We start from the raw sequence: 22,715 nt of genomic DNA, 5'->3' as shown, positions 1-22,715 counted from the left end.
TTCCTCTTTCCTGTGTGTGTGTGTGTGTGAGAGAGGAACCGTAGTCAGTGTGGCTTAATAGACGGTTTGTTTATTTCGATCTTTGCGTTGATGTTTCAGCAGTACAGGCAGACCTGAAGCCTCCAGAGGAGAACAGAGCCAAAGATAACAGCAGAGAACACGTGCAGCACTGGTCGGAATGGTCCTTTATGTCCATTTCCACAGATGTTGTTTTTTTGTTTTTTTTTAAACTTTTTTTCCCCTCACTTTTCTGATGGAAAAACACGGTTGCGTTTTCGTTGGGGAATAAACACTAAACTGCGCTGCTCCCTGGTCTGTGCAAGTGCGTGTGTGAGGAGATGGTGTTTACTGTAGTAACGTTATATTAATGCTGTCTTAGCAGAAGTGATAGGGAGTTTAGCACCATTACACATGCATGCACACGCATCTCAGTAAACAACAGACAGATCGTAGAGGGAAGAGAGATCAGTCAGAATCGACAAAGTGAGAGGGAGAGAGAATCACAAAGAATTAATCAAGGGGAAAGAAAAATCATAAATAACATTTGTATTACAGTTCATAGCCAAAACAAAGTATTAAATTAAATCCATTTTCTTTTAACCGTGGAATTATACAATATATTAATTCACACTTACATTCAGGAGTGCCATTTGCTTTGTACATGAGAAATGCAACAAAAAACAGAAAAGCACATGAAAGAACACAGCACACTCTGAGCGGATGTGAACTCCCAGGGCCGCACACGCGCACACACACCCACCCGCACACACCCACACATTAGAATATATGAACATTTTTGCCAACAGGGATAAGTGAGTCAACACCGAAGACAGACATTTTACAACAAGGACGGGAAAAGTATTTCTACTTTTTTGTTGAGATTTTTACTTTATATTGATTTTTTTCTTCCTTTTTTGTAATTAGGCTAAACAGAGAGGTCTGAATAAACTGTGGCTTATAAAGTACATTTATAATATGCACACGTTTTGGCTCTTTTCTGCTCTGAAGGTGGAGGGAGGTGCCGAAACTGCGGTTTCTCTTTATCGTCGACCTGCGCTGCCTATCGAACTAGCCCTGCTTGTGTTGCTAGGAGACAGTGACGGGCTGAAGAGCCGGGCACGGCGGGGACCCTCCCTCTGGGCGGGCTACCAAGAGCACGCTGCCCGAAGAGGCCCCGCCTCCAGCCGGCTCATCCCCGCCCCATGGCACCCCTTCCGGGGGGCTGTCCTCATTGTAGAGGCGCTTGATGCCGTCGAAGTACTCGTCCACGTCCATCTGCTCCACTTTGCGTTTGGCTGACGGCTTCCTCCGCAGCGCCAGGGACGTGCAAAGGGCAGCGCCAGAGGGCGGGACAGCCGAGAGATGCCAGGCGGGCAGCGCCGGCCTTTGCCGGTGTTCCGGGTGGGGGTCACTGAAGGGAGAGGGGCGTGGGGGGAGGCAGATGTACACAGTGTTGGGAGGCAGGGAGGCCGTGTGTGTGGACAGGCAACGTGCAACCAGCTCTCTGCAGCCAATCAGCTCTGAGCTGTCAATCTAAGAGAGATGGGGAGAGAGAGAGAGGAAAAAAAATAAACAACTTCATCAGTAAAATGATCCCAAACCATCCCAACAGCGAGGCAGCGCATCATCTTCCTCACTGACACCAACACTGACACCGACAGCCCTCGCTGGCCTCCCAAGCCAGGTCACGCTACGCTGGTGACCAGATCTACCAGAGTTTTTCCATGTTGGTCCACCAAAACCAATAGTCAGAGCAACAGCCTACGTGTAGAAGCGTATTCAGGTAAAGTGTGTTGAGTGTTAGGATGTATAAATATTAAAAGCATATTTTCTAATCCAGCTGGGGGTTGGAAAGGTGTTCAGTTTAAACCTGGATCGCACTTGCCCTTCCTCCCTTCCTCCAGGGCCGGAGACGCTGAGAAAATTTCCTCCTAAATTGAATGTCTGATAAATATATTTGGCAGAAGCTCTTATCTACAGTGACTGTAGATAAGAGCTTCTGCCAAATGCTGAAAATGTAAATGTAAACAATGGAGGAAAAACAAGTAAAGTATCTTTTCTGATGTCTTTTTTTAGTGACAGAGCGAGAGAGAGAGAGAGAGAGTGAGAGAGTGTGTGTGTGTGTGTGTGTGTGTGTGTGTGTGTGTGTGTGTGTGAGTGTGTGTGAGTATGATGAAGGACTGGCGCGAGGACGTTTTACCTGCGTTTTCTGCAGCAGGTCAACAGTGAGAGCAAGCCAATCAGGACAGAGTTTCTCCAGCTGCAGGGTGACGAGGGCAAGGGCCAGCATTGAGCCACGCACATGCAGTAGTGCACTGTGGGAAATGCAGTGCAGTAACTCCTGGGTGAGCAGGGCCAGGTGCTGGGACCGGTTCAAACCAGATAAGCCACTGTTGAAGTGCACCGCCTTACAGCTGAACACCATCGCATGAAACTAGAGACAGAGGGAGAGAAAGAGAGAGCGAGAGAGAGTATAGAATAAATGTTTAACCACTCTGGTAGGGAAATATTATGCTGGCATACACATCATGACAAAGCACTTTTGTAAGGCGCTCTGGATAAGAGGGTCTGCTAAATGTCATAAATGTATACTTTTTAACTCGTCCTGATCTGCAGTACCACTTGGCACCACCAGGGCGCTCCCTAACCTTTCCTGCCACAGTGCTAGTTTTGAAAAAAGTGTGAACAGAAACAGTCCTCGTGTTCCTCTGTGGGTCACTGTTTTTTAACACATTACTCCTTTCGACATTAAGTCCGTGTCTGCGTGACTGGCAACACGAGTATGAGAGATTGCAAAATCTTTCCCAAGACAGTGTTTCATGTGGCTTTATTAACTTAATATCATAATATTAATATAACATAATATCATGCATGAGATGATAGATGATGGCAATGAGATTCTTAATGATTTGCAGGTTTTTGTGTCTGAGTGAGTGACACGCTCACAGTGTGTGTGTGTGTGTGTGTGTGATGAGGCAGACACTCTCGATGTGGAGGTATGCGAGTGTGTGTGTGTTGAGAATTCAAGAGTGGGTGTGTGCACGCGTGTGTGTGTGTTGCAAGACACAATGTGGAGGAATTCAAGTGAGTGTGTGTGTGTGTGTATTGAGACACACTCACGATGTGGAGGAACTCGAGTGTGTGTGTGTGTGTGTGTGTGTGTGTGTGTGTGTGTGTGTGTGTGTGTGTGGAAACACTCACGATGTGCAGGAAGGTAAGGGGTGTGGCAGTGTGTGTGTGTGTGTGTGTGTGTGTGTGTGACACTCACAATGTGCAGGAAGGTGAGGGGTGTGGCAGTGTGCAGGTCCCAGCTGAGTTTATCCAGAATGATCCTCTCCATCCTCAACATCTCAGAACGAGTGCAGCCACAGCTACTGCTGCTAATGAGCTCTCTCAGAGTGGGGAGTCGCTGCACGCAAGCACACACACACACACACACACACACACACACACACACACACGGAACAAAACATAGAGTGTCATCTTCTGTTTCTCCTGGGTCTGAGGTCTAGTCCATAATGCACACGGTTTCGTCGACACAGCACCAACACCGGGTGAACATGGGGCGTCCCGCCTCGTCAGGCTGCCTCAGCAAGACTCACCTCGTCCTCCTCACTGGTCTTGGCAGCCAGGAAGAAACAGGTGATGGCGATGCAGCGCAAGTACTTAGGACGCGCCTGAGAGGAAAAAAGAGAAGAGACAGAAAGTGAGAGAGAGAGAGAGAGAGAGAGAGAGAGAGAGAGAGAGAGAGAGAGAGAGAGAGAGAGGTGAAAGACAACAACAAGAGAACAAGACTGTGGAAAAGCAACACAATACAGATGCAGCATGTCGCGCCATGTTAGATTCATCACGTCCGTAGCGCGCGCAGTGTGTGTATAAGACTGTGCTGGATCGTAGGCCTACGTGCCACACTGCAGAGAACTGAACGGCTGCCATCTTCACGTTTATACTACGACGGGACGCCGCCCATCTTGCCCATCTCTTACACCTGCTGCGTTTACCTCTTCTGTTTACTTCCCACATTGCCAACCAGAAGTGTGTAAATTTTGAAACGCAGGGGAACGCCATCACACTTTCATTTAAAATCGGCCCCCGGTCACATGTGTTGGGCAGACCGCAGTTTCTCAACCCCCCCGCCACTCCGGTGTTGCAAGCCACAGAGGAACCGTGCACGTCACACTGAGAACCTCCGTCACTCCCTCAAGCAGAGCCCAGTTCCTTAAAGGGCAACCAATCCTTTAAATTCAAGCTGTAAACAGCTAGAACACCTGCTGGACCTCCAGAGGCTCTACAGTTAACAGCTGCAGAACAAAAAAGCGAAGCCACACCAATTCAGTATTCTTGCATGCACTAACAATCATGTTAGAGAATTGGATTACTATTACGCACCAGGTCATTATCATTCTTCACTACACAATGGCAGACAAAATAAATAAATACTTTGAAAAAGCCACCAGGCAGTGCCTAGTTACACTGCAAATGAAAACTGAAAGCATCCCTTTGCCTTTCATCTTAAACAGTGCTGACCGTCATCAAAAAAAGAACCACATACTTGGAAATGAAGAAATGTAGCCAAACAAGCCCTCCCCATTAAACAGCCTCGCAGGTAGTGTCACTGTATGATGTTGGCAGTGTGTGGCCTGACCACACGGCACGATGACCCAGACACGCAAAAGCAAAAGCCGCGAATGTACTCATCTCCAAGTTGCATTTGGCGACAACCTCCCTTCATTTAGCGAGACACATTACAGCGGCGTGCCAGCAAAATGGCACATTATAGCCGGTCCTAACGCGCTTACACAACCGTGTTATCTTCCCTTTAAATGCTTCACTTCTGAAAAAAACTCATTCACTGCTCACCATGTTAAAAACTAAACCTGAAACTGTGCAGTTGCGCACACATTTGTCTCAAGCACGACAGGGAGGGAAAAAAAGCGCACGATTGTGAAGAGACGAGCAGAAACTCACAGTAAAGCAAAGTGCGTGCAACAGCTCTGTATCTACGAGGGATGATGACATCAGAAATGATGACATCAAAAGCAAGTGTGGTGGCACTGAGGAAATCCGCAGACTAAATCAAACCTTTCCTGACTGTATCTTCTTCAATACTTGACCTTGGGCTTCTCACATCAAACAGTTAACTCTTGCAGTTACAGCGTTTGGCAGACACCCTTGTCGCCCATCAACAACGTATCCATGCGAACGCGGATAGGTTCGTGTCACGAACACAATACAGGCCCTTTAGCCTGGCCAAAGTGAGGAAGAAGACAGAGGAAGGGTGTTTGTGAGTAATTTTCTTACTACAGTGTGGGACTGCGTGTTCTCCACTACTGACCCTCGCACAGGTGAATTTTATTGGTTGACCACCAGCCTGGCACTGTTTTTGAGCGCCGCTGGCTTTGAGCCATGATGGCCATACCTTAACGGTGGCAAGAAAGCGGTCGAGGATGGAGACGGCCAGGCAGATGGTTTCTGGGTAGAGCTGCAGGCGGCGGTGCACGTCGGCGAGCCAGCGCACCGCCTCGTCTCGCTGACCGGGGGAGATGTCTGCATCCTGTGGGGCGTAAGGCGTCACATAAAACACCAAAAAAGAAACGCGCGCGAAACAACGCAAAGCAGGCACGACAGCTCCGCAGGCCGGAGCACGAGTAACATCAGATGCTCCGCGCCGTTATATCCTAGGCTGCGGAACCACACAGAGCCCTCATGTGTGTTTCTGGTCCTAAAGACAAAACGTGGGGCCTTATCGTCTGTGTGCGACCTCGGTGTGAGGCCATAAGCCCAGTACATGATGGTGACGCTACAGGCTTAGAGAGGTTGGGGCACGGGTGGGCGATCTGACGCCAAACCGTCCACTGAAACTTGGACAAGTATCACAAATACACAATAACGACAAAGTCAAGTCCGATTCCAGGACTTGTGGGGTCCCGTGACGCTTCACCCCACCTGGCTGGATGGCTTTTTGGGCACGCGGGCCTTCCACAGCCTGGCTTCCCTAGACGCTGCCTGTTCCAGACGGAAATGCAGCTTCCGGCCTTCCAAGGGTTCGGCGAATTTCATCGCGGTCCCCGGAAAAGCCTACCTCCCCGCTGGATACAGCAACCTGCGCACAGAACAAAGACAGGCCGTTAAGGTTCTGTAGGACGAGACGTTGACACAAGTCGGCGTATAACGTTTGAGATGGTTTTCCTTCCTAAAATGTACGCTGCTGGCTGTTCACTTACGTATGACTGAACACTGAAATGATGGGACGTAAAAGTGACAAAGTGAAAGACTTTTTGTTGTTGTTGTTGTTGCTGCTTGAGCGTTAAAATATCTCAACTATGGCGATCATAGTTAGCTCGCTAGCTAACCTACGTTAGTTAACCAGCTAAGAAGGTGCATTGTACTGTGTGTAGCCAAATATAAACATCTAACTACATAGCCATAAACTCTGAACTAGCCAAGTTAGCTACCTGACTGCAAGCCTAACCAGAAAGTGAGAGTCAGCAGTGAGAGTCAGCTTGCTTTACTAAATCAAAAACTCCCGTGGCGAGCTACATTACTCATTTTCACTCAGTGAGCAAATAAACCAAGTGTTCGCTAACGTTAACATTAGTCTCAGCTATGTAGCCAGCTAGGCTCAAGCTCTAGATAGGTAACTATCTCTAGATATGAAATATCACAACCGCTGTCCTAACCTACCTCCCCTTCAAGGCTGTGGGAAACGCAGTCCGATTTGGAGATCATCCGGTCCATTAAACTGAAGTTAAATAAAAAACCAGATTGGATCGAGACATATCTTTACGCTTCCATCTTCGCCTCCATTTTCTGATAAATTTAGGGGGGTAAAAACTGATAAAAATAAAAGGAACGGAATATAGACAAATGCGTCTACTTCCGCGGAGGGAACTGAAAAGGAAGGAAACAGGCCCGCCCCTTTTCTTACTGCGCAGTCCGTTTAGGAGTTTCTTAGATAAATTATGACGATTATTAACTAGCTAAATAGAGGTCATTACTCAAACATATATACGAAATATTGTGATCGAATACAACTTTGGAAAGGCTGTGGGTAATTTAATAATTGTGTTATATTTGTGAGAACTACTTTCTCTGGCGAACGGATTGTTTAAGATTATGTAATGCGCTACCCGTGGGCTCTATTTTCTATCAAGGCAGATGACACTGGTAATAGGGGAACATAAACAATGCAACTCCTTATACATTGCACAAAACAAGGTTAAAACATTTCCACTTGATCACTTCGAAACCAAATAAGCCGCACTGCATTTTCACTTATCTGTATTAATCGGAATGGACATGGTACATGTTAACACTGTCAGGTTTAGAAAGATATCAATGTGTAAAAACAACAGGATTGTGAGATTTTTTAATGGTCAAAATGTGTAAAACTGTACAATTCTAAACATCTTTTTAAGAATGAATTTCTTAATAACGGTTTTGTTACGTGCTTGTTAAAGGGTGTATTAAGTCACAATGCACTGAATTATATCTATGTGTTCATGCAAAACAATAGCCATCCAATAAGAAACGAGGATTTTGGGCGGACTATTTGAACGCAGACGAGCGCAGACGTTTGATTGGTCCGCGGTGCTGCCAATAGGTTTGTATAAAGAGCCTCTTCAAAACTGCATTTCCGTCCTCCAGAACATGTTATATACACGAATTCGATCATATATATGTTGTTAAGCAAAGCGAGCATCCACATGACCGGCGAGAAACCGCAGCAGGTCGTATTTGGACAGAAAGACTTGTGTACGTTGAATACGTGCAAGCGCTCAACAGGGTGACGTAATATAGTGGGCGTGGAAAACAGACATCAACAAAAGGAAAAGGATTCAGATTGCAGACAACAGAAGGAGGTCGGGTACGGAAAACATGTATATCTGACATTTCAGGTATTTTTCTTTATTTACATATATTTATATTCGCTAGTATTATTTGCGGTGACAATTGAAATATCAGGAATCTTTTGGTGTAACGTAAATGATGTTTGCAAAGACATTTGTAGTGGGTTTTAATTTCCCCCCGTTAACGTTACTCGGTTTAATCACAGTTCTTAACTGAGGCCGTTTAAGATCGCTAGTGTAGATATCCACTTTGCTCATCATTTTTAAATCCTTTCAGCTTTAGTAGCCAGCTACATTTCAGTCACTAAAATACAGGCTATGTTGCTGAGCAAGACAGCTAGCCTAACTATCCGAGCTAATGAACACAGTGGCTTAGGTGTTTTGAAGCGAAGCCCTGCCCCAGGTTTTCTGCGCAGTCAACCGATGTTAGCTAGCTATGGAAAATATCTGAAAGTCGCGTTATCTAACTAACCACGAAGTCTTTGGCTGCTTGCTTTGTGTAATTCAACCGTAAAGAAATAAAAGTCAAAATACGACTACCAAGAAAACCAAGTGTTTTCGAAAGGCAGACACCTATCTTAACCAGCTAGGTTAGCTAGGTTATATCGACGCACCACATTTTGTTTTCCTATCTCTAGCGTTAGCTATATTTGCACATCATTCTAGTGTGTGGTTTAGTCGTCTGTAACGTTTTCTTTGGCGTCCTATACTTGGTTTGTAAAGCGTTAACGGACGAAACATGACACCGAATCCCAGCTGAGTCGGTGGGTTGGGCAAACCTTGACCCTCCGCCCTGGGCGAATTGAACTAGGGCGTATAAACATTTATGTATCTTGTTTGTGTAGGATTTCGATCGCTGAAAAAAAAAAAACAAGTTTAAATCTCGACATGGAGGCCTTCAAACTCATGAAGGAGCTGAAGGCAAACTGCGAACAGGAAATGTTTTATCTTCCGAAGGAGTCAGGACTTAATTTAATCGAGTCTACTACCGAGGTAACCATTAAATCTCATTAAAAACTCTTCCTAAAACACATCCGTGTCGTTTCAATCAAGACTGTGCGTTTCTATTAATAACCGTTAACGTTTTTAGATGTTTTGGCCAACGTGTTATACCTTTTGTTAAACATGACCAAAACAATGTACATTTGAAATGTATCCTCTCTGTAGCAGGGGAAGGGAATCTCGGCGAAATGTCGCGATGCCAAAGTGGAGGACCTCTGGAGCTTGACCAGTTTCTTTGGTTACAGCACGGAGACCTTCGTCCTGGCTGTGAATCTGCTGGACAGGTTCCTAGCCATCATTAAGGTGCCATACGCACTTTTCAACTTATGTAATGTGGAGGGCTTAATGTTAAATCCTATTCAGTTATTTCATTCATTTACTTTTAATTGCTTTGAATTACATTGTTACTTTTAAGCATGTTCAATTTCTGTACCATGGTTTTAGTGTATTTTATGTCATCTATCTACAGCCCAGCACAACGTTAAGTCTTTCCACTGTGCCATCAACTGAACTGTATTTATTGTGTGTGTGTGTGTGTGTAAAGGCACAACCCAAACATCTGGCATGCATTGCCATTAGCTGTCTGCACATCGCCACCACCGTGGTGGAAGAGGAGTGCAATGTGGCTTCCTCCAACGAGCTGCTCCGCATCAGCCAGTGCAAGTTCACCGTGTCCGACCTCAGCAGGATGGAGAAGATCGTCTCGGAGAAGCTCAACTTCCAGTTCAAAGCCATCACTGCCTTAACCTTCCTGCGCTTGTACCGGGCAATCGCACTGTCGCATACCTCACACAGGTGAGATGCCGGCAGGCCCCATGAGCAGGATGACCGAGGGGGTGGGGCGGGGAACATGCAAGTCTAGGCAAGGGGAATCCGGTTACTAGGCAGCATCTGTCCCGATTACCCCGCATATTACATAATCTCATTTAAGGGTCAAGGCTGTGGAAATACTTGGTCACGTTAGGGAGTCTGCACTAAACCTGATCTGTGATTTGTATATCCATCTGTGCTATTCCAGGAAAGAAGTCCTGAACCCAGACAAGCTGGAAGCCCAACTCAAAGCCTGCCTTTGCCGAATAGCATTTTCCAAAGCAAAAGTGAGTAATGACAACAAACGTAATTGGCCGTTTACACCAAAGCCAATGGTGTTTAAAAAAAAATCAGGCAATTCAACACTCATCCCCCGCCTCTGGTGTTTGTTTCTAGCCATCGGTGCTCGCGCTGTCCCTCCTCACGCAGGAGATAGAGTCTTCACAGTCCGCCGATCTACTAGAAATCGCCCAACGCATTCAGACGCACTTGCGGGTAAAAAAAAAAACGCTTTCAAAAGGCAACAGTCTAATGTGAGCTGTTCCTATATACGCTTGTGAAAATGAAATTACTCCCAGGGCTTGATACACTTGACTTTAATGCAGTAGATCACACTCATGGTTTCGTGGACAGTGATTGTAGAGCAGTTACAGAAGACCAACAGTGACGGGCCGACCCATATCCCAGACATACCGCCACTGGAAGAGTGCAGGGAAACATTCCAGCCACCTACCCACCCGCCCCCCTCCCGGTTATGATACCAGCTCTTGAAGTTCACCCATACTAGCCTCTAAAAATATATCCAGCTTTCTGTGAGACGCAAAGAAGCGCACGCAAACTCTGCAACGACATCTGCGTCATCCAGAGCCCGAAGGGCGGCTGTGACCTGGGATATCGGTTTACCGCCAGGGAGAAAGCGTTGGCCGCAGCGCGGGCTGGCTTCGTGTAAACCGGCGGGTGGCTTGTGTGCAGGTCCCCAAGCCGGAGCTGCAGAGGTGGCGGGGCCTGGTGGCCCAGTGCCTGGATCGGTACTCCTCCCCTGAGTGCTCCAAGCCCGACCACAGGAAGCTGGTGTGGGTTGTGTCGCGGCGCACGGCCCAGAACCTCCACAGCAGCTACTGCAGCGTCCCCGAGCTGCCCACCATCCCGGAGGCTGGCTGGGACGAGAACGAGGGGTAGGGTGGCCGCCTGGAAAGGCGGATCGCACGCCTGCACGCGCGCGCGCACACACACAGAGAAAGAAAACATTCTGATTATGCAAAAGCCTGCATTCAGAACAAAAACTAAATTCCTGAGCTAAAACCATTCATAGGTATTTGTCAGCTATTTGTTTATTCTTTGCTTATCCAAATCGTATCACGCTGCCAGCCTTAAAGTACGTTAAGGTCATTTACCAGAAAAACTGAAAAGCAGAAATCATATTTGGGATGGTGATATTACTATATTGATTACTCTTATGACTTGAGGGAAGTACCAAACATTCTCAACCTTGGCATCACAATACCGAGGTTTTTTTTTGGGTCGTCTTTTCAGGCTACACCCTCTGTGCTTCTAGTTTCGGTTCAGGAATGCTGGTTGCTACAGACTACAGCCGCCCTGCCCGGTGCCATGTGTCGTAACGCGTGCATTCGCGTCACTGCCTCGCCTTGCAACGTCGGAGCCGGTCTAGCCCTGGAGCTCGGTCCCACCGCTCCCCATCTTACTCCCTGCCGGTGTTACGTGACCAACTGAAGCAATTGCTCACGTCTTAGCAGCCACACTGTTACTTTAAAGCAACCATAAGCCACCTACCAATAAAAGCTCCTACAGTTAGCACACGGTTCTTTTAACAGGCCAGAAAAGGCCCGGCTTTCCTCAGTTCCGTCCAGACGGACTTTATACCGAAAATCAGATCGCGCTCGACTGTCGTTTGGAGGAGCAGCCATTGAATAAGTGTCGTGTGACGTTTCATGGCAGGCGTAGCTGAGAATGACTCAGGAGAAAGCGAGACAAGCACACACCATCAGCTGTGACTAATCGGGGAGGGTGTATGTGGTTGGGAAGAGGGGAAAAATCTGACCACATTTCTCCTCTCTCTCTCTCTGCTAGTGATGACTGGAGCGAGGAGCTGAGCTCCGGCGAGGAGTCTCTCAGCAGTTCACTGGGTAGCGACGCAGAGGGGCCATATTTCCCTGCCCACTTCCACAGGCTCGGCCGCAAGCATCAGGCCGCCTGAACCGCCCGGAGAGCAGCGCGGCTGCCCGATCAGAGGCCGACTGTTCTGCTACAGGAAGGGACCTCTGAGAGGCAGGTGCCACGGCCACCTGCCTCTCAATGTGCGGCTATAGCCGCCGTCGCGTCAACGGCGACCGCACAGAGGAGCGCCACTGTGCCTGGATTCAGCCCAGCAAGCTACTTGGAACCTAGCGTGGCCCGGCGCGAGTTTAAGCGGACATACTCCAGGGCCTGTCCGACTACTGTATCCCTCATTTATCCTCATTTCCTTTTTGTCTTGAAGTCTATGCTAAAGTGGAAACACACAGAATTGCACAACCGAGGCAGCTAAAATTTACAGTACGAGATGTTTAGGTGCGGTGGGGGTGTGCTTTTATAGCTGTAGTATTTTAAGTAATTGGTGCATGTTCAGATTTGTCACATTCCAGGTGATGTAACAGAACACATCCAAGGTCCATTAGACTGTTAAATATCACTTAGGACTGTTGAATTCTGGGAAATTACTCAGAACATATACTTTGCACAGTTTTTTTTTTTTTTTTTTTAAACCTGTTGTGGATATGTAGCAGAGTCTATATGCCACCCAAAAAAAGGTATTATCTTTCTGAATGTGTGTTCATCTTAAAAAGAGGAGCCAGATTGTGTGTTGTAGCCTGTATGTGTATGTAGGAGTGTGATAACCTCTTACACTTGCCAACTTAAGTTAAGGTATAATTAGCCCAAAGGTGTGTATGTATGACAAAGGAAAAAAAAAAAAGGCCATAAAATGTAAAAATGTCAATATAAAAAAATGTACTTTGTATAATGCATACAAAAACAAAACTATAGTACTTTGTAGATATTAACTTATTTATTATTGTTATTTTTGTCATGGTTATATGAAACTAAAATATTTTGAAACTTTATCCCAGAGTCCATCTTCATTTACAGTTGAGGAAACTCATGAAGGTTTAAACAATGAGAACTAATTTACTTGAAGCCTAAACAGCAAACCATACTCTCACACCTGACCTTTTCTGGTTGATTCTGGACGAAATTTACATATAAATGCAGTCCAACCCACAGAGGCCCACACAGACGATACCCAAACCCCAAACCAGGCTGTGAACATCCACATCTATAAGTTATCCAAACAAATGAGCACAAGACACACACACACACACACACACTTTACAAATTTTCTGCAAGCCTGCTGCACCTATCGAGTGACCGATTACTCATTGACTACCTTCTAGAGCAGTCTCAGACACTCCATCATGGCTCACAGGTCAGGCAGGGAGGGAAAGAGCCAGCAGCTACTGGTTGAAAGCTGCTCGAATCCATGATGTACGAACAGCTAATAGCTGGGGATGTCAGAAAACCTCTGGAAACTCCCAGTCACGTGCAGACAAAACACAGTGTGAAAAGGAGAAGTGCCTCGCGTTGCTTTTAAGGAAAGCACAAACTACATGCGAGCCTGGATACGGTCAATTATCCCTGAAGACACGCCTCCATTTTGTCAGCCTTTGACCAAAGGCCAAGAGACGACTTCGCTGGAAAATGCCAGCGAAGGCCAACACAACGCCTAGAAGCCATCTCTGATGGAAAGGCAAGCTTTGGATAAAACTGACACTCGCAGGACACGGGGAATAAACAAACAAAGCACGTGTTGCCTCACACGCTCGATTTGTAGATGTGCCACCTACCGTTTCAAAATCCCATTCGAGACTTCTTTCTCTGGGGCTGAGAGGCCTGTGAGGAGGTCTGGACCTTTGACAGACCCCATGGCGCGAGCGAGAAACTGGACCGTTGGTGTACGGCCATGGCGCCATCGTCTTGTCCGAGATCCTGGGAAGGCTCCTGGGAGCCAAACAGAGAGCTGAGGTAGTCCTGCTGCTGCTGCCGCCGTTTGGGAGTTTGCTGGGGGAATCCCGAGGATTTAAAAACAGATGGCGCGGGGGCTGTATCTGTCTCAACGGTGGAGGCCTGCCACTGCAGGGGCTGGGGAGTCCTCTGAGATGTCAAAGACGCCTGGAACCGAGATAACGGCGAGGTGTGGCCCAGTGGCGACCCTTTGGAACTGAGCTGAGGACTTCTCAGAGGACGTTTACTTGGTTCTGTCTCACACGAGGGCAGTTCCCTGCTTTGTCTTTGGCTCTTGGCCAACGTCTCTGCGTCCGACAGTGCCTCATCCTTGGGGGCGTTCTGAGAGTTCGCGAAGCTCTCTGCGTCCGATCCCAGATACTCAGCCACAGACGACCAATCGGACAGGCCATCCTGGTAGCTGATGGACGAGACGAAGCTTCCGGAGAGCGACATGCGACTCCGGGATCTGGCTCGCTTCTCCCGTCGCCGTTTTCGACGCAGAGCCTCAATCTTGGCATCTCGGTTGAGGCCGAGCTTCTCTACCCACCAGTTACTCCAGCCGCCCTCCCAGGAGGCACTCAAGCGTCTGCTCAAGTCGTCTGGCCAGTCTTCCGGGTGCACCGCGTCCGGAAACGGGGTCACCTGCAGAGGAGGCAAGTAGGTGTCCCCATGAACAAGTAGCTTCCTGTTCTTCACAACATCCAACAGGACTTTCCTCAGGCTCAGAAACTTATCCTCCTCAAGCTCGTCTCTCTGTCGAACGTTAAATGACATTAAGCCCTCCGTCTTGACCTGCCTGTGCCCTAAGCGCCGTTTCTTCGCCTTGGTATTTGACAAGAGTGACTCCAGCCAATGTTTCCAGATCAGCTTTAGCTTCCTGCTGGCTGTCTCTGGACCTCCAGGCCTCGCCAGACGAGCACAGCTGATCAGGGCAGAACGTGCAGACGATTCCGGAACAAAAGTGGGTTCACAGCTACTCCCTCCGCTGGCACCTGGAGCAGAACGGTTCGCGTCCGCGTGGGCAAATGCTTGCATGGCACGACACTCTCGCTCGAAGTCGCCGTCGGGAAGCTGCTTTTCGCCGGACAGAGCAGGCTCCTCGTCTCCGACGGAACCTGATTCCGCTGGTGCCCGTTCTGGGTTTGAGGCCAGCTCCGGAGGGCCTGCACTGAGACGTCGCGCTGATGGGTGTGGATCTGCGCTGACAGCGTCGGGATGGAGTTCGAGAAGCTGGTAAAAGACGTCTCCAGCCTCTGTTAGCTGGAACACGGTCAGGAAACCGCCGTTCTGGCTGACGGCAAGACCTGAAATACGAACACAGGGCAGAGGATTAGTTCTCAGAGCTGTCTCGCTGCCTGGGCATCACAAAGTTGCAACAAGCACACATACGGTACTCCAAACACCTTCATAAGCAGACCATCAGCTTAGCCTGAGGGTCCTTGTCTGCACCTCACAGACTACAAACTCGGCAGTGGGGTCCAACCAGCCCTCTGTGCGTCTGCCGCACAGGCAGAAGTGCAGTTCTTACCGCGCGTTGTGAGGAAGCAGAAAAACGAAGACTGTACCTGTGGCGGGTGCGGCCAGCCTCGCCGTCGCGCTGTGCTGCCTGTGCGGGAGCTGCCGAACTTGAAGGCTCTCGCAGGGGCTGGAGAGCCTCTGAACCGGGCCATCGGACCGGCACGGCCACTCCCTACCTCCTTTAACACACACACAAAATCCACCTTACTGGTCTACAAAGGCACAAAATGACAAACAGGCAAATCTGACCACCTTCCTGCTTCTCCCTTCTAAATAAGGCAGTAAACCTTATCGAACCACAACGAAGCCTAACCTCCAACTTCATGCTAGCGTGTGTGTGGGCGTGCGAATGGGCATGTCCCCACCAGAGTACTGCAGCAGCATGGTCTCCTGTGTTCTCTGAGCTCCTAGCAGGATTTTGGAGGTCCCGTGTGGACCCAAAGCTGGCAGGGCCTGGGCAAAACAGGGAGGGGACTCCATCATGTGCTCCCACTTCAGCGCGGGAATGCCAGGCATCCGCTCATCCAGGAGGTAAGCGGAGAACTGAGAAAGAAGCAGAGGGGGAAGCGCTTGATTTTAAAAACACTTCTTTTGCCGGGTTGTGGTCGAAAACGCTTTAAAATGTTCCATCTTGGACTGCTACACTGCACCCCATGGTGAACATTTTGCTCTGTCGACAATGTGCTAGAAAGAACATGCAAACAGGCGTATTTATAAAATCACTCAAATGATCCAACATCAGATGCGTGGGAGGGAAAAAACCAAAATCAAAACAAAAATGACTGTCTACCACCATCACTGAGAAAAAGAAAGACAACGCCCACAGACGTCACCTGCGTGGTGAAGAGGTGGTGGTGGGCGTGGCACTGGTCCAGGTATTTGGTCAAGATCAGCCGTTCCCCACTCCTGCAGCGGGACGTGTTCCCGATCCGGAACAGTGTGTGAGAACAGTCGCTGCTCTGCGGATGCACAGTCCCCAATCAGCAGCCAGTCACGAAGCGAGAACACGCAGCCTATTCAGATCCAGTAAAGCACCATGCTAGACATACCAAGTATGGGTTCATCTTGACATACAAAGATGAATTCTTCGGGGATTATTATTGCAGCACGTCTACATTTACCCAATACGCCGAGTACATTTATGCAGGAATTCAATCTTAAAGCCTGGGACGTTCCACAGATGTTCCACAGACATTCCACAGACATTCCGTACATTCCTCTGGTCCAAGAAGTCATTTCTGGGTTCAGCTAAAGATCTCGTTAGAGGTGCCACTTGGACTGACATTTGAGGTTTAACTAAAAGGTAGGGAGAGAGGCTAGAGGGTATGTTACCCTGGTGTCTGTAAGCTCTGCCCCCGTCCGGTCAGCATAAACCATGACTCTTGGGTGTGCTGAGAACTCGCACCATCGCCACGGCGATTTGGCATTGAAGTACAGGTTTGAGTCTTCTTCGCGGAACTTCTGCAGCCTGTAATGTTGAAAGGACCAGCCCATAAAAACACACTGAACACGCCTTAACACACCGAAATCCCACTTTGTATACATGAAGACACCATGGAAACCGGTTATGATGATCATTAAAACAAACTATAACCAGCCATCTGAGCTCATATGAACGTGGAAGGGCTCCACAGTTCATGTTATATATCAAACAGAACATTATTTTACAGCACATGCAGTACTAAAACAAGCTGATAAAAGGTGTCAGTCTCGCACGTAGTGTTCACTCACACACAGACACACACACACACACACACACACACACTCACCCCTTTCCCAGAGTCCAGAGATAGGCTGCTCCACTCTCGCTGGCTACAAGCAGTTCTCCGGTAACATGAGGGCTAAAAGCAATCAGCACAAAGACAAGCTGAACTCCACTCACTGGGGAACTTAAACGTTCCTCTGACACTGACCACAGACCATTCCTGATGATGAAGGCCCCATTATTGGACTGGCTTCTGTCCTTGTGACAAACCAACCCACTATGAATCTTTGAGCAATTTCACAGATTCTATATGTATCGGATTTTGTTTCCCCCCTACTTTCTGAACCCCTCAACCACCCTGGCCTGGCATCCTCCAGCAGACTCTAGCTTGGTGTGCTGCACCTGTGCAAAACCACTGATTCAATTTACCAAGGTGGTTTGGGTTTGTTTGGGTTTTTTACATCATCTCTAATCTTTAAAGCCCCTGTAGCCAGTGGATAATACAGAGTGAAACTCTGTAAGCATTCAAAAGCCATAGAAGAATGAACTCAAAGAGAGGGATTCCCCCAGTGGCTACGGTGCGTTTTGCACTTGGCTGCCAAACCCAACTAGTGAAACAATTACACAAACCGTGGCTGGGTTCAGGTGGTGGAGAAAGAAACAAAAGCCACTGACTGGGGGGAAAAAACCCAAAAACAAGCCAAACATTTCTCCAAGCAGGTCACGATGACTTGCTGATGTGGTTTGGGATGCAATAGGACGCGCTCAATCAATAAAAATCAATAAAAATCAATATCAATAAAAATTAGCACATCGTTAATGTTATGCTGAATGCTGGAGTGTAAAGCAGCAGCTATCTTGGATAATCAAAATCACTGTCTTACTTTGAAGGTGTACCAGAAATACAGGTGATAATATAGATCCCAATATACCATACATACAATATTGTGAACTTAAATTGTTAATATGAAAGTCTGAATATATATTTGCCAGAAAGAATTTGGGTGTAGTGGCTTTCAATATGATACATAAAATAGCTCAAATTCAAATGATATGGACAAACATCAAAGGACACACTAGTTCTTTAGAGTTTCAGAAGAAAAACTGGTCTGACAAGCTCACCCTTGGTCTTTAGGTAAAACAGGGCCACAGTTTAACCTCTTAGAAATAATTAACTTGATCTTTCAGGTGAACTGTTTTTACATTTTCGATGACACCCAGTCTCCTTTTGCCTGGTCTTTTGTTACATTGTGTTCATTTGCTAGATTTGGAGTACAATAGCTTTTGTTCACAGACATCCTGACAGACGCTTAAGACAGCTCACCCTGCCAACACACACACAGTCCTGCAAAGAAAGGAATCATTCAAACACACCTGACACTGAGGCTGGTGGAGCGCTCCTTTAACTGCACCACCTCCATCGCCCGCGGACGCACACCATCTTTTATCACCCACGAGGAGCAGAAATAATCCGAACGCACACCTATGTGATCTGCACACACATACATAGTACAAATACAAAACCTGAGATCGGAGCATGACCTGATCAACCAGAGTTATGCATCAGCACACCATCATATGTTTCTCAATCATTACTTGAACTACAAGAATAAGCATTAGTGACCTCTGCGGTCATCGTCTCACCTTGATCATCCACTGGATTCATGCTGACCTGCCTGACTGTTCCATTCACATTAAACACCATAGGTGTTCCAGCCAAGTGCATGCTGGGAGGCTTCCCCTCACTGAATTCTTGCACCACCCGGTGGAAAGCTGAGGAAATGCAGTTAAGTAGTGAAAAACAATAGTGAGAGTACTTCACGCTGGTAGTTAATTGAAGTGTTTGCACATCAGAGTCCTGGGAGAAAGGGAACCTGCAGTGTTATGACCCATGTCTTATTATAAGGTTAACACCGAAAATATTACTACATGCTTCATTTTGTTTTCTGAGGAGTAATGGAAGCAAAACCTGCGAGCAGAGATGCTACACAGCAAAGGATACTAAGGGAGTCGAGCGCCTCTCCTCTGGGATAGATCAGACAAGCCTCTCCCTGGTCCTCTTGGAGGGGTGCGAACACTAACGCTCCCCCGGTGGTGACGGGCTGGAACTGCACTAGCTCCTTCTGCAGAGTTAGCTCTTCGTGGAGGAGCTCGGCTAGCAGGGTCTGTGGGATGTCGCTGATCACGTCCCCTAGCAGGTGGTGGTAGCGGCACACGCGCTCCGAGTAATGTCCCAGCTCGCACCTGTACGTGGGACGAGACAAGGTGAGCACCTTTAACGCTTAACTGGCCTTCCCCCAGCAGGGGAAGGCGGGGCCAGGACGGGACCCTCCTACACAGAACTCTCAGGACAGAGGCATGTGGACGGAGGTGGTGCTTACTTCTTATAGTTTAAGCTGCCTAGAAAGTTCTTCATTTGACTCATATTGACAACATTCTAGAAGAGGAAAAGGAGGTCATGATACACAATAACATCACATAAGCGCTGATACTTAAACACAAAAACAAACCCACACGATGTCTACTGATAGCAGAAACAGCTCTTCAGAACAGACCGAGACACACACGTGCATATACATACATACACAGGCAAGCACATGTGAACAAACATACACGTAAACACACCTTGAGGCTCTTTTTACGGAAATTGAAGTGTTCTCCGAGCAGCTGGCCCATGGTGAAGAATGAATCCATACAGTGATGCACATAGAAATACTGCATCTACAGAAGAAAAAAAACTCTCAGCATCAAGAATACACTGGTAAACCCCCCCCAAACTCAAATACTCATTAGGAAACTAAAATCAGACAAAGTGGCCAAAACCAGCCCTATAATAAGAAATATATCAACTTTATACAATAGAGTAAACTTACATGCTCTGGGAAGTCATCTGGATTAGAGGGGGGGCCTGAATAGATTTTGCAATCTTGAGGGGGAAACAAAAACCCAAACAAACAATTTTATTACACAACCAAAGCACTTAAACACAACTTTTTTAAGACAGGATTACTCAGGCCATATTTGAAAATGACAAAAAAAAAAAAAGTTTTAAAATTACAATAAGAAGTGCAGTCTTCGCATACGCTGTCGATGACAAACTTGCTGATGGCGAAGACTAAACAAAGCCGCTAAAGATGCTTGTAGAATTAGATTACCTTTGTTGGGTGCCAAAAGTGGTGTAACTATGGGTTCAGTGGGGATCCATCTTTCCCCTTCCACCTTGTGCTGGGAAAGGAACTCCCACTGCTTCGCTTCCTCGGGGTCACCCTGTCAAACATGCCAGCAGCAGGACACTGGTGAGGTAACAGAGTGTAACGCACCACACACACATCCAGCCATGGGCCCTGCTCCAAAATTAGACAGACAACTTGGCTAGACAGAATCCAACTGGACTTCTGGACACCTGGCCTGAGGTAAGTTTACAACTAAGGACACCTAAAAAAATATATATAATAATAATAATAAATAAAAAAGCACGCAAGACAAATTCTAAGACCTCAAAAGGCTGGCCTGCTAAAGAAAATATTTATTTACCGAAGCCAGGTTAAAACCAAAGACAATCGAACAAGCCAGCTGGAATGAACATGTTTAAACTGGTGCACAATGATACTGGAATCAGTCTGAAGGTAAATTTAAATAGCCAACACACACCCCTGATCCGACTATCCAATCTCTTCGTGATCAACTGAACATTATAGTCGAATGTGTTAGGCAACGTCCAATGAACACATCTAGGAAAGGTAACCGTACAGAAGATGTTGCTCGGCCAGTAAAGCGTATCTGTCGCATAACCGCTTAGCTAGCGAGCTTCTTGCTGTTCCATTTCTGTTGACTTAGTCCGAATGTACACCGAAATAGCCGAAATCCCGGTATTTACCATTCGGCTAAAGTAATCACTTGTTATTGTATTTACCATTCGGCTAAAGTAATCACTTGTTATTGTATTTACCATTCGGCTAAAGTAATCACTTGTTATTGTATTTACCATTCGGCTAAAGTAATCACTCGTAATGGTATTTAGCTCGAAATGCACGACCACGCAGACATCGGCGCGAGGGTTGCGCAAGCCGGCGTGTCCTCGCGACGGCACAAAAGGGCGCGCGACGTCCCCGATGAGTCCGGGAGCCGTTTAGGCGACTAAACCGGTCACTTACAAGTCAGCACCGCCTTCTTCTGACTACCACCGAACCCCCGCAACATTGCTTAGGACAGACACGATACGCAATACCGTTGCGATGCAGCCACTGCTAAAGGTCTGTTGGCACAGCTAGCAAACGCGACGCCTCCATGTGCTCCTGAGCCACCTACCCGAGCGGACTCGCCGCGTATCTCAACAACGCTCTCGTAAGACCCCCAGGAGCCATAATCATGCACCGATTTCAGATCCGGTGGTCCGTTGAGATACACGTGTGGGAAAAGCTGACGAGGGAACTTGTTGTCCATGCCGACCAGGGTGGCGGCTCGAGATTTCCCGGCCCTAGCGAACTAGCTTAGCTCGCGAACAAGCGCGGACGTTTTCTCATGCGCATCTAAGTGTTCCTCTCATCACTGTTGATTTCTTTGGTGGGGCGTTTAATCCGCTAAACCATCTTTTAAAAATAAAAATCCACCGATCTAATAATTAAAAAAAAAAAGCCTTCTACGATAACGAAAAAATATCAGAACGTGGCTGTATAAGATTAACGCGTGTCGAGGAAGCTCGCGTCAGGATCAGTCAGCTGATTAGCGCTGGTATCATAATAAAAGACCCATTCAAACGTCGCTTTCATCGAGGGCGTTTTATGTTAGGATTTCACGACATATACTTCCATATATTGTGTTTTTAAATTCAGTTACCGTTATGTCATAGTACAAGGATCTAGACCCGCAGTAAGAATGAGATGCACGATATTTCAGCTATTTCAGGCTGATCATGACAAAAGCAAACAAAATACTTCTCACGGTTTTTGATGCTATTTCAGAGATTATTATTTTCATTATTTTTTATAATAGATGTAAATCTGCTTGTTCTAATATAGACATTATTATTCCCTAATAATAATATATACACATACATTCACCTTTTCTATACTTTATGATAATTTACAGAGTTTACCAACAGCTGTGTTACTTGAGTTTTTATGAGTGTCTGTGCCACTGCTGAGATGAATATTTTTGGACAACTTTCAGTCTGGCGAAAAAAAACAGACAAAAAAAAAATCTTCCATCAACACTGCTGTTACTTGACCCACTCATATCAGCACAACATCCACTACCGTGTTGTGAAACTGGTTCTTCGCCTAGCTGGTATCCGGCCAGTGGCCAAAGCAACGGAGGGTGACTTACAAATTGTGTCTGGTAATGTGCACAATTAATTTCAGTCTCTAAATGTGCACATGTATATAACATGTACATAGAGGCCTACTTATAAGTTTGCCTGTAGGTTCAAGTTAGGTGTTAAGTGGCCTGTGAGTGCAGGTGTGTTTCATAGGTTGTTATTCCGTATGTGAGCAGTTTGAACTGTAATATACCTTTTTGGGGACCATGGCTACACTCTGAATTTATTTCACTTAATGTGAAATTCCTGTGAAACTCTGTAACAGTATTTTGTTCGGTTGGTTGCATGGTTTTTGTTGTTGTGGTGCAAGGCACATCGTGATGCACATTTTTAGTAAAGATGCATATATTTAGCACAAATTCTTAGCATATTTTTGAGGAAATCAACCACATGCCACACTTGGATTTACAATTGTGTGTGTGTGTGTGTTAGTAGCTTTAGGTTACTATGAATA

The 22,715-nt window shown here is 46.9% G+C and overlaps 3 protein-coding genes across 5 annotated transcripts; 1 reads left to right on the top strand and 2 right to left on the bottom strand.

Moving 5' to 3' along the window:
• Positions 1–50: 50 nt before the first annotated feature.
• Positions 51–6,910, bottom strand: ccni (cyclin I). The gene is made up of 7 exons (XM_027017734.3): positions 6,685–6,910; positions 5,947–6,103; positions 5,420–5,554; positions 3,603–3,677; positions 3,269–3,409; positions 2,201–2,434; positions 51–1,533 (listed from the first exon to the last, which is right to left on the bottom strand). Exons 2-7 carry the CDS (start codon positions 6,058–6,060, stop codon positions 1,087–1,089), a joined length of 1,146 nt encoding a protein of 381 aa, XP_026873535.3. The 5' UTR covers positions 6,061–6,103; positions 6,685–6,910; the 3' UTR covers positions 51–1,086.
• A 348-nt stretch (positions 6,911–7,258) lies between these two features.
• On the top strand, positions 7,259–12,698 carry ccng2 (cyclin G2). Its single transcript, XM_035521292.2, has 8 exons — positions 7,259–7,898; positions 8,696–8,843; positions 9,018–9,155; positions 9,397–9,647; positions 9,871–9,949; positions 10,059–10,157; positions 10,635–10,837; positions 11,751–12,698. The coding sequence occupies exons 2-8, from the start codon at positions 8,739–8,741 to the stop codon at positions 11,875–11,877; spliced, it is 1,002 nt and encodes a 333-aa protein (XP_035377185.1). The 5' UTR covers positions 7,259–7,898; positions 8,696–8,738; the 3' UTR covers positions 11,878–12,698.
• Positions 10,244–21,658, bottom strand: taf1c (TATA-box binding protein associated factor, RNA polymerase I subunit C). 3 transcript variants are annotated; one of them, XM_035521290.2, is made up of 15 exons: positions 21,253–21,658; positions 20,100–20,211; positions 19,818–19,870; positions 19,570–19,665; positions 19,326–19,381; positions 18,947–19,188; positions 18,589–18,717; positions 18,319–18,436; positions 17,009–17,080; positions 16,572–16,707; positions 16,073–16,198; positions 15,605–15,782; positions 15,287–15,418; positions 13,562–15,025; positions 10,244–10,871 (listed from the first exon to the last, which is right to left on the bottom strand). In XM_035521290.2, the coding sequence occupies exons 1-14, from the start codon at positions 21,385–21,387 to the stop codon at positions 13,566–13,568; spliced, it is 3,045 nt and encodes a 1,014-aa protein (XP_035377183.2). In that variant the 5' UTR covers positions 21,388–21,658; the 3' UTR covers positions 10,244–10,871; positions 13,562–13,565. The 3 variants fall into 3 exon arrangements, with proteins under 3 accessions (XP_035377183.2, XP_081560461.1, XP_081560460.1); XM_081704335.1 differs by having other exon boundaries at positions 20,596–21,395; XM_081704334.1 differs by lacking the exon at positions 17,009–17,080.
• Positions 21,659–22,715: the final 1,057 nt, after the last annotated feature.

The sequence above is a fragment of the Electrophorus electricus genome, chromosome 21 (genome assembly GCF_041902795.1).
Source record: "Electrophorus electricus isolate QZ-2024a chromosome 21, ASM4190279v1, whole genome shotgun sequence".
Taxonomy (NCBI): Eukaryota; Metazoa; Chordata; class Actinopteri; order Gymnotiformes; family Gymnotidae; genus Electrophorus; species Electrophorus electricus.
The sequence above is the reverse complement of the archived record's forward strand: the minus strand, read 5'-3'. Positions and strand labels throughout refer to the sequence as shown.